We start from the raw sequence: 15423 nt of genomic DNA on the forward strand, positions 1-15423 counted from the left end.
TACGATAAGGGGAGAATTTCGTTCAAATCAACATGGCCAGCAAGATGTCCCTACAAACAAAAGGCAACAGGGGGATATAAACACGAACCATTCACCTCCATCAGCTATAGCATCGCCATCATGGTGTGTGCAGAGACCCCCCCCCCCCCCCAAAGGCTCCTCTCACCCTCCACACCAGCCGAAGGAAGAGAAGGAAAAGGAGAGAGAGGTGCTTCCCACCACCGCTTCCAAATAGGAGGCTTCTCCCCCCGGTTGCCCAGAATCAGAAGAGTAACGTCCCGCCCAGGCAGACTCCCCCGCGGCCCCTCAGCCGAATCCCGACGCAGAACCGGGGTTTACTAAACTTTACTGGAGCTGCTCCCCACACCCCCACCCCCTGCCCCAGACGGCACTGCCCGCGAGCAGGGCGCCCGGCAGCCTCCTGACAGGCCGGCGGCCGGGGAGAGCCGAGTGGGGCGGGGGCGGCAGGGAGCTACGGAGGGGCGGGGCGGCCGGAGCCAAGTTCCCCGGGGTCTGAGGAGAGCGCCTGACAGGAGCCCGAACTGCAAAGAAGGAAGAGGAAGCGGCCACGGGGAGCTCTTCCAATCCCCCTGCACGGACACCCTACCCCGGCCCCCGCACCCCCAGGAGGGCGGGGAGGCTGACCGGACGGGGAGAAGACCCAGCCTCGGGGGTAGCCGCAGCCCGCACCTCCGACTCCTGATCTCTTCCCCCACCACCCCCGCCAGGGGCGCCCACAACAATAACACGCCGGCGACGACCCGTCAGCGCCCCCGAGGCACCCGGGGCCCGCGGCCCGCCGCTGCCGGGCCCCCTCCGCTAGGGCCCGGCACGCCTCTCCTCCCTACAACTCCAGACCCGGGTGGAGGCTGGCCCGAGCGGCCCCCCAGGGTCAGACCCATCCCCCCGGACAGCAGCGGCGCCGTCTCCGCAGCCCAATATTAGAAGTGAATTCGAGCTGCGCTTTACCTTTAGTTCCGCACTGTCCGCCATCTTGCGTCTGTCAGCGCAAGCGCACTGAACCTCGCCGGGGGCCGGGGCTAAACCCGCCCTCCTAGCCAGCCTGGCCCCGCCCTGGCCCGGCCCCACTCGCCCCTCCACCTCCCCCGCCCAGCTCTGGGAGCTCGGAGCCCCGCCCCGAGCACGTACAGCTACGAAAGGGCCACGTACCATTTAAATAATGGCGCCAAGCGGGGAGGTTTGACAGTTACTCCCCCTCGGGCCTCCCCTCCCCTACCGCCCCCGGCCAGCGCCTCCAGGGACCGACCACCGCTAGAGGGCTGCTGGCCTGAGCCCGCCCCTCCGAGGCCTGCGGAACCCTCTGCAAAGCTTCCATAGCTACAGTCCCAGGAAACAATCATGCCCTCCTCCCCCAATCAGCACCTGCTACCTGCGAGGGTTCCCTGGGCTTAAAAATAACAATCCCTTCCTGTTTAGACAACACTTACTTGATTTCTAGGTTTATTAGTCAGAACCTCCTCATGACAACCCAGTGAGGTAGGCAGAGAAGAGATTACAATTCCCATGGTATATGCGTAAGTATTCAAAACTGAAGCTCAGAGAGGAAGTGTCTAGCGGCCAGTGGTTCCCAAGGTGCAGGACACGCCCCACAGAGGGGCAATTTGATTTTAAGGGGGGCAATTCGAGAATGAGTTAAGTGAATTTTTTGCATTTTTTAACAATTTCTTAGTGATTTCTTCCTCAGTATTTCAACTATCCTTTTGTTCTTTTATTTTTCCCTTTCATGGATGCCATATGTCTTTAGAAGCTTCTTTAGGCTAGGTTAATGGCCTTTTAGGCTTCCTCCACGTGAATAAGCATTCACTTTTTGAATAATAAGAATTATATGTCGGGGGAGAGGGGAGAAGGGCATCAGGATTTTAGTGCTGCTTAGGTGAGGAGGCATGGCCAAAAAAAGGTTGGGAACCACTGGTCTAGCCCAAACAGGCACTTAAGAGGGATGGATGGGTTAAGACAAAATTCTGAAGACATTCATTAGCTACTACTTTGTTTCACCAAGAATTACTTATCTGTGCAAGCCCCATTTCTAAGGGTTCTGTATACATTGGGAAATTACAACAAAGTCCCTGCCCAACTGTGGGTTTCTCACAAGGGGGGGGGGGGGAGAGCAGGCGTGTGAACCAATAAAGATACTACAGCTGGTGATCTGTCCCAGAAAAGAGCAAATGGTCCAGTGAGAGAAAAAGGGGGACATGTATTTCATCCTGGGAGGGCTTTCTCCACTAAATTAACATTTAAGTAGACCATAAAAGAATTATTTCACACCTTTTCCTCTTCTAAATGCCCCTATACCTCCTCCCCAGCCTCTACTTTTTGCTTCTCAACTTTGCCTCATACTTCATGCAAAAAAAGCAAAAACAAGACTCCCTTCTCGCTATCAAAACTACTCATATACCATAGAAATTTGAGGTTACTATGAACTGCCCTATTTCTCTGCTATTTTCACTGCATAAATTCTCAAAAGGTTTTTCAAGCTCTCTCTACAGTGCTTGTTCCCACTTCCTCACTTCACATTCACTCCTGGGCCTACTCTGATCCAGTTTTGATTCCCTCATCAAGATCACTTACGGAGATTACTGAGGATCTCCACGTTTCCAAAGCCAATTGCCAATTCTCAATTCTTATCTAGTTGACCTCTCAGCAGAACTACAAACAACAAGATTCCTTTTAAAACGCTTTTCCCCCTGAACTTCCCTCAATGTCCCACTGTTGGGATTTTCCTATTCCCTCACTGGGTCTGTTATAGAAAAGTAAGAAGCCAGGGAAATACCTGGACAAGTGCGATAGGGAAACTGAGACAGATGGTTTAAACAGCAATGTGCAGCCACCTAGTAAATCCTGTATCTTCCCTTAACCAAGGGCACATGAATAAATGGTTTGCACTTATCCCCAACCAGAGAGTAAATAGATTAAATCACCTTACTCAGGCAGGCAGGTAACAGAAATCCAGTAAAGTGCCATTTGCCAACCATACCCAAGGACAGACAAATTAAGAAAATAAATCTCCTTATGGTACATCAGCAGAAAGCTAACCCTAACCCTATAACTCTAACCCCCTCCCCACCATGCACATATCCCCTAACCTTTAAGGGACCCCATGAGACTTGCAACCAGGGGAGCAATGGGCAGTGGCAGCTTATCCTGGGCTAACCCCCTGAACCTGTCTCCAAGGTCCCATTTTCCCCCTTTTCTCTGACTTCCCAGTGAGCCAACACAGCGCACCCTAGGCTCTCCTGCTGCTGCTTCTATGTTCTTCCTAGTTTCACTGCCCTAAGTATGTTTTGGCTGCAGTCAACAAGTTCTTGCTTGCTTTTCTACACCTTGTCTTTTGAAGGAAATCTTGCCCTCAAGAAGACAAGAACTGAGGTCTCCTCTGTGTCCTGGTAACACCTCAACTGGCTCACTCCTCACTTTGAGTATATCTTCAATAAATCCCACTTTGCTTTACTTGCATTTCCATTGACCTTAAAATTTTTTCTGCATCAATGAGAATCAAGATCCCAGCCAGTAACCTGAATTGTTAACAGGTCTTCTGTTCAAAATCCCTGATTTCTCCCCTTTGACTCAGTCTTTAAATGTTGCTGTGTTCCAAGGCTCAGTCCTCACTTTCTTCTTTTCTCTGTTTTACTCTCAGGTGATGTCATCCAAACTCCTTGACATTAAGTCTCTAAACTGATGCTTTTCACATTTCTGTCCAGCATAGACATCTCCACCAAAACCCAGTTTCACAAATCCATTTAGCTGCTTAATCTCTCTACTTTATGACTCACCGTCATCTCATACTCATGTCAAAGAGAGCCTTGAGCCCGGCTCAATGGTGGAGCATTGACCTTGTTAATTAGAAGATCATGGTTCGATTCCTGGTCAGGGCCTATGCTCGGGTTTCAGGCTCGATCCCCAGTGGGGGCCTGCAGGAGGCAGCCAATCAATGGGTTCTCTCTCATCATTGATGTTTCTATCCCTTTCTCCCTCTCCTTTTCTCTCTGAAATCAATAAAAATATCTTAGAGAGAGCCTTGATTTTACCCCCAGTCCTGCTCCTTTCCCAATATTCTCAGTGGATGGCACCATCATTCATCCATCCAATTGTTCAAATCAAAAATCTAGAAATCACCTTTGGTTCCTTTCTTTCATTCACCTCCCACATCCAATCCATCAGCCAATCCAGCTGGGTCTGCCTCTAAAACATACACCAAGCCTGCCCCATTTCACTGGATCTCCACTACTTTTTTTTTTTTTTTTTAATATATTTTATTGATTTTTTACAGAGAGGAAGGAAGAGGGATAGTCAGAAACATCGATGAGAGAGAAACATCGATCAGCTGCCTCTTGCACACCTCCCACTGGGGATGTGCCCGCAACCAAGTTACGTGCCCTTGACCGGAATCGAACCTGGGACCCTTCAGTCCACAGGCTGATGCTCTATCCACTGAGCCAAACCGGCTTTGGCAAGATCTCCACTACTTTCATGCTACTCAACTGATAGAACCACAGACTTCTGTGGCCTTAGGCACTTTTGTTTTCTAGAAACTGTGGTATAACAAAAAAATTATCCACTTTGTTCCTGGTTCCCAGCACAGAGTTCTTCCTAACACCTTTGGAATTTCCTAATAGGATTGTCTTTCGTTATTCTTAGCTTCTTTCCAACACACCTGAGTATAATGCTAATGAGGTGATTCAGGGTGGGGCTTCCTGATGGGAGCTGTCACTGGAAAGACCAAACTTGATTAGAGGGAGGTTAGTGAATATATGCAAGTACTGGAAGGTAGGGTGCCAGGAGAGAGAATGGAAGCTCTGCACCTCCTTTCCCCAAACCTTGCCCTATGCATCTCTTTCATTCGGCTGTTCCTGAGTTGTTTCCTTTATGTAAATTGGTAAACATTAAGTGAAGTGTTTTTCCTGAATTCCAGTGAATTATCAAACCTGAAGAGGGGGGTTTAGGAATCCTCAAATTTGGTCAGTCAGAAGTACCAGTGGCCCATGGAACTGGTGACTGGTATCTGAAGTGGGGGCAGTCTTGTGGGACTGAGCCCTTAACCTGTGGCGTCTGAGCTTACTCCTGAAGTTAGTGCCAATTTGAATTATTGGATGCCCAGTTGGTCCTGGAGAAGTGGTGTGAAAAGACACCACATATTTGGTGTCAGAAAGAAACTCAGAGGCCCCTTCTTCCTTAAAAAAATATTAAAGATTATATTTTACAACTGCAATGGTATAAAGACTAATGCATCCAAATATCCTTAATTTTTTCTTCTAATTTTAAAGATTTAAAACATTTTTGTGGGACCCTAAAACTATTGTGCTCCCCACCCAACACATGAAAATTAACTTAAAATGAATAATAGACCTAAATAGGAGTTAAAACTTTAAAACTCATAGAAGAAAACTCAGGAGAATAAATCTCTATGACTTTGGATTACACATCGTTTTTAAATATTTATTTAATTTTTATTTATTGATTTTTAGAGAGAGAGAGGAAGGGAGAGAGAGAAACATCAATGTGTTGTCCCACCCATTTATGCATTCATTGGTTGATTCTTTTATATGCCCTGACTGGAGATCGAACCCGAAACCGTAACGTATCAGCACAATGCTCTAGTCAACTGAGTTACCTAGCCATGGCATAGCCATAGCTTTTTCAGATATGTAGCACACGTACATTGTTGGTAGGAATGGTATACCCACTTTGGAAAATAGTTTGGGAGTTCCTTTGAAAAAAAATGTACTTACCACACAACCAACTACTGCATCCTTGAGCATTTATCCCAGAGAAATGACTTATTTTCTTTCAGGAGGTTGTACAAGAATGTCCATAGCAGCTTTATAAGTTCCCCAAACTGGAAACTATCCAAATCTCCTTTAATGGGTACATGGCTAATCTATGACATCTACACCATGGAAAACCACTGAGCAGTTTTGAAAAAAAAGAACAAACTATTGATAACACACAACTTGGATAAGCCTCTTGGAAGTTATGCTGAGTGAAAAAAGAAAGATCCCAAAAGGATGTTTATTACATAATTCCATTTATGCAACATTAATGAAATAACATAATTATAGAGGTAAAAAACACATTAGTGGTTGCCAAGGAGTTAGAGGTGGAGGGAGAGAGAATGGTTCTTATCAATGTCGACTACTTGGTTTTAATATTGTACTATGGTTCCATGTGATGTTAACTTTAAGGGCACCTATGGGAACAATGCGACTTCCCTATATATTTCTTTGCAATCTCTCATGAATCTACAATTACTTCAAAATAAAAGTACATATCCTATATAATAAAGATGTAATATGCAAATGGTCGTTACACCATGAAGTGTAACGACGGACCACGTAATGACCAGATCACAGATCAGCAGGAGGGTGGGGCAGCAAGCTACAAGTGGGCTGCGGAGAGCTACAGGAGGAGGCAGAGCAGCAAGCTACTGGCTACAAGCGGGCGGCGGAGAGCTACAGAATGGGGCAGCGAGCTACTGGGGCACGGATTATATATTCATCTGAAGAGTGCGTGTGTATAAGATGCAATTTATCAAAATTTGTGGAAAGCGGGACATAGCAAAATGTCACAGTAAGCAGCTCCAAACTCCCAACCTCCACAGAAACACTGAGATAAACAACCTGAACTGTCAAACCAACTTTGTCCAAACTTTAGAAAAAGTCAAAGATTTACAGCAACCAAGCAAATCTTTAAAATGGTAAGAAAACTTAAAAAGAAAAATAAATAGTAAGAAAACTTAATGACATTTTTACTTGCCCCTGCCCTACTTTCTTTTTTTTTTTTTTTTTAATATATTTTATTGATTTTTTTACAGAGAGGAAGGGAGAGGGATAGAGAGTTAGAAACATCGATGAGAGAGAAACATCGATCAGCTGCCTCCTGCACACCCCCCACTGGGGACGTGCCCACAACCAAGGTACATGCCCTTGACCGGAATCGAACCTGGGACCCTTCAGTCCGCAGGCCGACGCTCTATCCACTGAGCCACACCGGTTTCGGCACCCCTGCCCTACTTTCTATCTTGAAGACAGAAGAACACCTTCCCAAGGTGGACACCTGGTACCTGAGACCAAAGATTACAGTTGGTACATATGATAGAGCATCGAAAGCCTTGGAGTAAAATCTGGGGAGAGAAATTCACTGGGAAATTCAAATTAAAAAATTTTCATGAACACAGGGGCATTTAGAAAGCCACCACATGCCTGAGATAAGATACATGCTCAGAAAGACCTGAGAAGATCCTAAGATTCCACCACTGGCTGATATACATACTGAGTGCAACCAGGAAGAGAAGGCTGAGAAAGAATTTCAAATGGTCTGGCTAAGTGTTAAAGAAATACTTCCACACGGAGCCAAACTACAAAGATTGAGAAAGATTTTTGATTGATTGATTGATTGATTGACTTTTAGAGAGAGAGGAAGGGGGAGAGAGAGAGAAACAGACAGACATCGATTTTTTTTATTCCACTTATTTATGCAATTATTGGTTGATTCTTGTGCCCTCACTAGGGAATCGAACCTGGAACATTGGCATATGAGGCCAATGAGCTACCCAGCCAGGGCTGGAAAGGTTTATTATTATTATCATTTATTTTGTTTGTTAATCCTCACCCAAGGATATTTTTGTCATTGATTTTTAGAGAGAGTGGAAGGGAGGAAGGGGAGGGGTGGGGAGAGAGAGAGAGAGAGAGAGACATCAATTTGATCTGAGAGACAGATTGATTAGTTGATTCCCCCAGACCAAGCCTGGGGATCAAAACTTTAACGCAGGTGCATGCCCCCACTGGGAATCAAACCCGAGACCCTTCTGTTCACACCAATGTTCTAACCACTGAGCATACTGCCCAGGGCTTATTTGTATTTTTTCATTTTTTTTAAGTTCCCAGTGTTCAAGGAAATATCAGTAAAAACACTGGCTGAATGTAGGTTGAGGCTTCAGCAATTAAAAACAGCAAACCCTGAGGAAGGGAGAGAATTTGATTTCCAGTGGGGTCCCTTCTCACTGGTGCACAATCGGGGCCAAGAAAGGACCACAGGAGGGCTCCAGGGTGTGTCCTACCCACCTCCCCAGTCCCGATTGACAGGACCCCAACAGCAAAGCAAGCTAACCTACTAGTTGAAGTGTCTGCCCCCGGTGGTCAGTGCGTGTCATAGCGACTGGTTGAATGGTTGAACAAACAGTTGGACACTTAGCATATTAGACTTTTATTATAAGATGTTAGTTTTTTACAACAATAAGTAAATTACAGGCCCTAGCCAGATAGCTCAGTTGGTTGGAGTGTCATCCCGATATGCCAAGGTTGTGGGTTCAATCTCCAATCAGGGAACATACAAGAAGCAACTAATGAATATGTAAATAAATGGAACAACAAATTAATGTTTCTCTCTCTCAAATCAATCAATAAATTTTTTAAAATTTTATTTTTTTTAAATATATTTTATTGATTTTTACAGAGAGGAAGGGAGAGAAAGAGAGAGTTAGAAACATCGATGAGAGAGATACATCGATCAGCTGCCTCCTGCACACCCCCAACTGGGGATGTGCCCACAACCAAGGCACATGCCCTTGACTGGAATCGAACCCGGGATCCTAGAATCCGCAGGCCGACGCTCTATCCACTGAGCCAAACCAGGTAGGGCAAATTTTTTAAAATTTTAATGAAAAATAGCCCCAACCGGTTTGGCTCAGTGGATAGAGCGTCGGCCTGCGGACTGAAGGGTCCCAGGTTCGATTCCGGTCAAGGGCATGTACCTTGGTTGCGGGCACATCCCCAGTGGGAGGTGTGCAGGAGGCAGCTGATCGATGTTTCTCTCTCATCGATGTTTCTAGCTCTCTATCCCTCTCCCTTCCTCTCTGTAAAATATCAATAAAATATATTTAAAAAAAATTTTTAATGAAAAATAAAATAAAATGAATGAATTATAAAATATACAAACAGAAAAATATGGTCCATTCAATGAAAAAAAAAAAATAGACAGAAATTATCCCCAAGAAAGCTCAGACACTAGGCTTATACAACGATTTTAAAGCCACTGTCTTAAATAGTCTCAGAGAGCTAAATAAAAAAAAGAAAAAAAAAAGTATAAACAAAATGAGAATATCAATAAAAGTTATTAAAAAAAACCAAGTAGAAATTTTGAAGCTGAAAACATGATAACTAAAATGAAAATTTTACTACAGAGGGGTTCAAGAGCAGATTTGAGCAGTCAGAAGAAAAAAAATCAATTAACTTGAAAATAAGACAATTGGCCCTGGCGGTGGTTGCTCCGTGGTTAGAGCGTTGGCCCAAGCAGCAAAAGGTCTCAGGTTCAATTTCTGAATAAGGGCATGTTTCTGGGTTGCAGGTTTGATCCCTGGCCTCCATCAGGGTGTGTGTGGGAGGCAACTGATAGATGTTTCTCACATGGATGTTTCTTTCTCTCCCCTCTCTCTCTCACTTTCTCCCCTACCCTGCCTCCCTTCCGCTCTCTGAAAATCAATGCAAAAAAATATCCTCTGGTGAGGATTAACAAAAACAAAACAAAAAACAATTTAAATCATCCAATCTGAGAAGCAGAAAGAATAAAAAAAGTGAAGAGATACTAAGGGGGTATCATCAAATGGACCAACATACATTTTATGGGAATTCCAGAAGGAAAAGAGAGTATCTGAAGAAATAATGGGCAGAAGCTTTCCAAATGTGATGAAATATACAAATATACACATTCAAGGAGCTCAGTAAACTCCAAGTAGGATAAACTTAAATTGATCCATGAGCCACATTATAGTCAAATTGTCAAAAGTCAAAGACAGAATCTTGAAAGCATCCAGAGAAAACAATTTATCACCTACAAGTATCCTTATTGAGACTAACAGCTGACTTCTCATCAGAAAACACAGAGGCTAGAAAGCAATGAAATAACATATTTAAAGTTCTGAAAGACAAAACTGCCAAATAAGAATTCTATATCCAGCAAAATTAGCCTTCAAAAAATAAAAAACATGCCGAAACTGGTTTGGCTCAGTGGATAGAGCGTCAGCCTGCGGACAGAAAGGTCCCAGGTTTGATTCCGGTCAAGGGCATGTACCTTGGTTGCGGGCACATCCCCAGTAGGAGGTGTGCAGGAGGCAGCTAATCAATGTTTCTCTCTCATCAATGTTTCTAACTCTCTATCCCTCTCCCTTCCTCTCTGTAAAAAATCAATAAAATATATTTTTAAAAATAAAGAAAGAATATAAGACATTCCAAGATAAATAAAAGCTAATAATTAAAATATTTACTAATTAACCTGTTCTAGAAGAAAAACTAAAGGAAATCCTTTAGGCTGAAATAAAAGGACAGAAATAGTAACTCGAAGCCATGTAAAAAACAAAGAACACTGGTAAAAGAAGCTATATAGGTAAATATAAAAGTCAGTATTGCCCAGCCAGCATGGCTCAGTAGTTGAGCAACGACTTATGAACCAGGAGGTTACAGTCTGATTCCCGGTCAGGGCATATGCCCGGTTGCAGGCTCAATCCCCAGTGTGGGGCCTGCAGGAGGCCGTCGATCAATGATTCCCTCTCATTGTTGAAGTTCCTATCTCTCTCTCCCTCTCCCTTCCTCTCTGAAATCAATAAAAATATAGTAAAAATACAAAAAAAATAGAAGTATTATTGGACTTTGGGTTTGTAACTCTGATTTTTATTTGAGACAACTGCACAAAACAATAAGTCTAATATAGGCACACATGTATAAGGATGTAATCTGTGACAATGATATAAAGGAGGAGGGGCAGATTTATGAGAGCAGAGTGTCTGTATATTATTAAAATTTAGTTGGCACTATTCAAATTGGGTTGGAGAATAACTAAAATTTGTACAGAGAAGTAAACAAGGGAAGGAATCAAAAGGGAATTTCACCCTAACCGGTTTGGCTCAGTGGATAGAGCGTGGGCCTGCAGACTCAAGGGTCCCAGGTTCGATTCCTTGGTTGCGGGCACATACCCAGTAGGGAGTGTACAGGAGGCAGCTGACTGATGTTTCTCTCTCATCGATGTTTCTAACTCTCTATCCCTCTCCCTTCCTCTCTTCCTCTCTGTAAAAAATCAATAAAATATATATTAAAAAAAAAAAAAAAGAGAATTTTACATACTGCTGGTGTAGCTTAGTGCTTGAGCCTCAACTCGAGCCAGGAGGGTCACAGTTTGATTCCTGGTAAGGGCACATGCCTGGGTTGTGGGTTTGATCTCCAGTAGGGGGAGTGCAGGAGGCAGCCAATCAATGTTTCTCATTATTGATGTTTCTATCTCTCTCTCCCTCTCTTTTCCTCTCTCTGAAATCAATAAAAGCATTTTTTAAGAGAACACTACAAAATAATCAACCAGATACCAAAAAAAGGTAGTAATGGAGGAATTAAAGAACAAAAAGTATGTAAATAATAAAGAAAATAACTAGTTAAATGGCAGAGGTCCTTTCTCATCATTATTTACTTTAAATGCAAATAGATTATACTTTTCAATTAAAGAATAGACATGTCAGGACCTGAACAGTTTGGCTCAGTGGTTGGAGCATAGGGTTGCAGACCAAAGGGTTGGAGGCTGGATTCCCTGCAAACGGCATGCACCTCAGTTGCAGGTTTGATACCTGGCCCCAGTTGGGGCGGGTGCAGGAGGCATCCAGTTGATGTGTCTCTCTCACATCAGTGTTTCTCTCTCTCTATCTACCTCTCTCTCTCTTTTTTCCTTCCTCCCCTTCCTCCCTCCCTTTCACTCTAACAGTCAATGGAGGAAATATCCTCAGGTAATGATTAAAAAAAAAAAAAAAGACATGTCACAATGGGGTTTTTTTGTTTTGTTTTGTTTTAAATTGATTTGAGAGAAACACTGATTTTGTTGTTCCACTTACTTATGCATTCATTCATTGGTTGATTCTTATATGTGCCCTGACTGGTGTATCCAGTTGACACTAACCCAACTGAGCTATCTGGCCAGGGCCTGTCAAAATGGATTATAAAACCATGATCCATTTGTAATCTATATACAAGAGACACTCTTTACGTAAGAAGACACAAAGAGATTGAAAGTAAAAAGGAGGGGCCTGGCTGGTGTGGCTCAGTGGTTGAGCATCAACCTATGAACCAGGAGTTATGGTTCGATACCTGGTCAGGGCACATGCCCAGTTGCGAGCTTGATCCCCAGTGTGGGGGCGTGCAGGATTCTCTCTCATCATTGATCTCTCTCTCTCTCTCTCTCTCTCTCTCTCTTCATCTATGAAATCAATAAAAATATATTACACCAAACAAAAGTAAAAGAGGAAGGAATATATTCCATATAAATAGCAACCAAAAGAGAGCTGGGTTGGTTATATCATTATCAGACAAAAAAGATTTTAAAACAAAAAGGATAATAAGAGACAAAAAAGGGACATTATATATTGATAAAAAGTTTTTAAAACCCATTCTTCAACCTCTGTCATTTAATTGGAGAGTTCAACTCATTTACATTTATATTAATAAAAGGTTTAAGCCATGAAGAAGGTATAACATAAACAAATATATATGTACCTCATGACAGAGCCCCAAAATATATGAAGCAAGTACACATGAAACATTTTCCAGGACAGATTATATGTTAGGCCACAAAACAAGTCTTAATAAATTCAAAAATATTGAAATCATTCAAGATAACTTTTTCAACCACAAAGGAATGAAACTAGAAATCAATAACAGAAAGAAGAGGAAAATGCACAAATATGTGGAAATTAAATTATCTACCTAATAAAAGAGTACCATGCTAATTGACCGTACCCTTGTGATGCCCACCAGCCAATCAGGAGTGAGTATGCAAATTAACCCAACAAAGATGGCAGGTTGATTTGCATACACAGGCGCCAAGCGGGTGGGGGCAGGGCAGGATGCTTGCGTCATTGCCATGGCAATGAAGCAGGCGTTCCACACCACCCCAGCCACTCCGGGCCTCTGGGCAGTGTGGGAAGGCAGAAAGACGGCTCCAGCCAGAGCGAAGGCGGTGCCGGCAGCCAGGGAAAGGAAGGCCCATTCTTGCACGAATCTTCGTGCATCGGGCTTCTAGTACATTCATAAACAGCCAACAGATCACAGAAGAAATCACAAGAGAAATTAGAAAATACCTTGTGACAAGCATAAACAAAACACAACATATCAAACTTAGAGTACAATGAAAGCAATGCTCACAGGAAATTTAATATTGTAAAAAAGAAAAAAAATTTCAAATCAATAATCTAATTGTATACCTTAAGGAATTAGAAAAAGAAGCGCAAACTAAACCCAAATGGCTGAAGGAAGGAAATAATAAAGATTAGAGTGGAGGTAAATGAAAGAGCGAGTAGAAAAACAATAGAGAAAAATCAACAAAACCAAAAGGAGAAAAGACTCCAATTACTAAAATCAGAAATGGAAGAGTGCACATTACAATCAAGTTCACAGAAATAAAAAAGAATTATAAGAGAGTAATATTAAAAACTGTATTCCAACAAATGCTATAACCTAGATAAAATGGACAAATTCCTATAAACACAAAAATCTACCAAACTGACTCATGGATTTAGAAAATCTGAATAGACCTGTAACAAGTAGGGAGGTTGAATCAGTAAAAAAAAAAAAAAATCCTCTTAACAAAGAAATCCCAGGACCAGATGACTTCACTGGTGACTTGTAGCAAACATTTAAAGAAGAATTAACACCAATCCTTATCAAACTCTTTCAAAAAATATTTCCTAACTCATTCTATAAGACGGGCACTAGCCTGATAATGAAGCCAGACAAAAATAGTCAAGAAAAGAAAACTACAGACCAATATCCCTTATGAATCTCTTGGTTAAATTTATTCCTAAGAAATTTATTCTTTTTGATACTACTGCAAATGAAATTATGTTCTTTTCAAAATGTTAACTGCTAGTGTATAAAAATACAACTAATTTTGGGGTATTGATTTTGTATTTCACATCCTTGCTGAATTTGTTTAACTCTTAAGCAGGGGTGGGAAATGTCTGGCCCGCAGGCCATATAAGGCTCATGAAATCATTCGGTCTGGTTCTGCCAAGGTGTTAGGGGTAAGTTAATTAAATGTTTGACCAAATATAGCAGCCTAATTTTCAAGTTGATAATTTTGTATGGCCCTCGAATGATGTTATAGATATCCAGAAAAAAGGTTCCCTACCCATGCAGTCTTAAGTGGCAGCTTTTGTATTATATAAATTTACCATAATAAAAGTAAACAAATAGAGGAAAATTTATAGCTACATATGCCTATATCAGAAAATTAAAAGGTTGAAAATCAGTTATGTAAGTTTTCATCTCAGAAAGATTAGGAAAATAGCAAATCCAACTCAAGCTAGCAGTAAGCAAATAATAAAAATGAGAGCAAGAATAAAATTTGTAACAAATAAAAATAGAAAATATCAATAAAGCCAAAAGTTGGCTTTTTGAAGATTTTAATAAAATTGGTTACCCCATAATAAGACTGATCAAGAAAAAGAGAAATTGTCATTCTCATGAATAAACAAAGGATCACCTGAAATCCTTTGTTCACTAAAACAGATAATAAAAGACCCTATGAACAGCCTGATTCCAAAACAGCTGATGATTTAAATGAAATGAACAAATTCCATAAATCATGTAATTTACCAAAACTCATTCAAGAAGAACTAGAAAATGGAATCCTGTATCTATTAAAGAAATTGGATTCATTATGTAAAATTTTGTTATGACGAAAACTCTAGACACAGATGATTTCACTTGTGAATTTTTCAGACAATTTAGGAAGAAATAATAACCAATCTTACACAAAGTTTTCCCAAGAGTAGAAAAAGATATAGCTCACTCAACTCTTTCTGAGGTCAGGACCTTGAAAACAAAACCTGACAAGGATATTACAAGAAAGAAATAAAGTATAGACATTCTCTCTCATTCCCATGGAGGCAAAACTCCTAAGCAAAATATTAGCAAATTGAATTCAGCAACATGTAAGTATAATAGAATATAACCAAGAGGCACTTATTCTGGGAAAACAAAAAGTTATTTATTGTTTAAAAACTTTTTTAATTCACCACATTAACAGAAACAAAAAAAAGAAAAACCATAAGGTCATGTTGATAAGCGCCAAAAAGCCATTAATAAAAAGTAACCTGTTTATGATACTAACTTTAGTGAACTAATAATAAAATGGAACTCCATTGTATAAGTACAAGTATCTACCAAAAACTTACAGAAAACAGTTAATGGTAAAATATTGAAAATATTCCTTTCGATAATGAGAGTGAGCCAAAGATGCTAAGGTAAGTAGAAGAAAATATCAGGATTAGAAAGGAAGTATTAAAACTTATTCACAATGAACATGACTTTGCATGGGTAAAATTGAAAATAATTCTCAGAAAAATTATTAGGTATTAGAATTAATAATTGAATTAAT

General features: G+C 41.6%; 1 protein-coding gene across 1 annotated transcript in view; it reads right to left on the minus strand.

Moving 5' to 3' along the window:
* Positions 1-1020, minus strand: part of PIAS1 (protein inhibitor of activated STAT 1) — a 134741-nt gene extending 133721 nt beyond the window's left edge. The window contains exon 1 of the mRNA XM_080648142.1: positions 970-1020. Within this exon, the coding sequence (XP_080504268.1) occupies positions 970-993 (24 nt within the window). The 5' untranslated portion in view covers positions 994-1020. The remainder of the gene's footprint in view (positions 1-969) is intronic.
* Positions 1021-15423: the final 14403 nt, after the last annotated feature.

The sequence above is a fragment of the Plecotus auritus genome (genome assembly GCF_963455305.1).
Source record: "Plecotus auritus genome assembly, chromosome: 1".
Lineage (NCBI taxonomy): Eukaryota > Metazoa > Chordata > Mammalia > Chiroptera > Vespertilionidae > Plecotus > Plecotus auritus.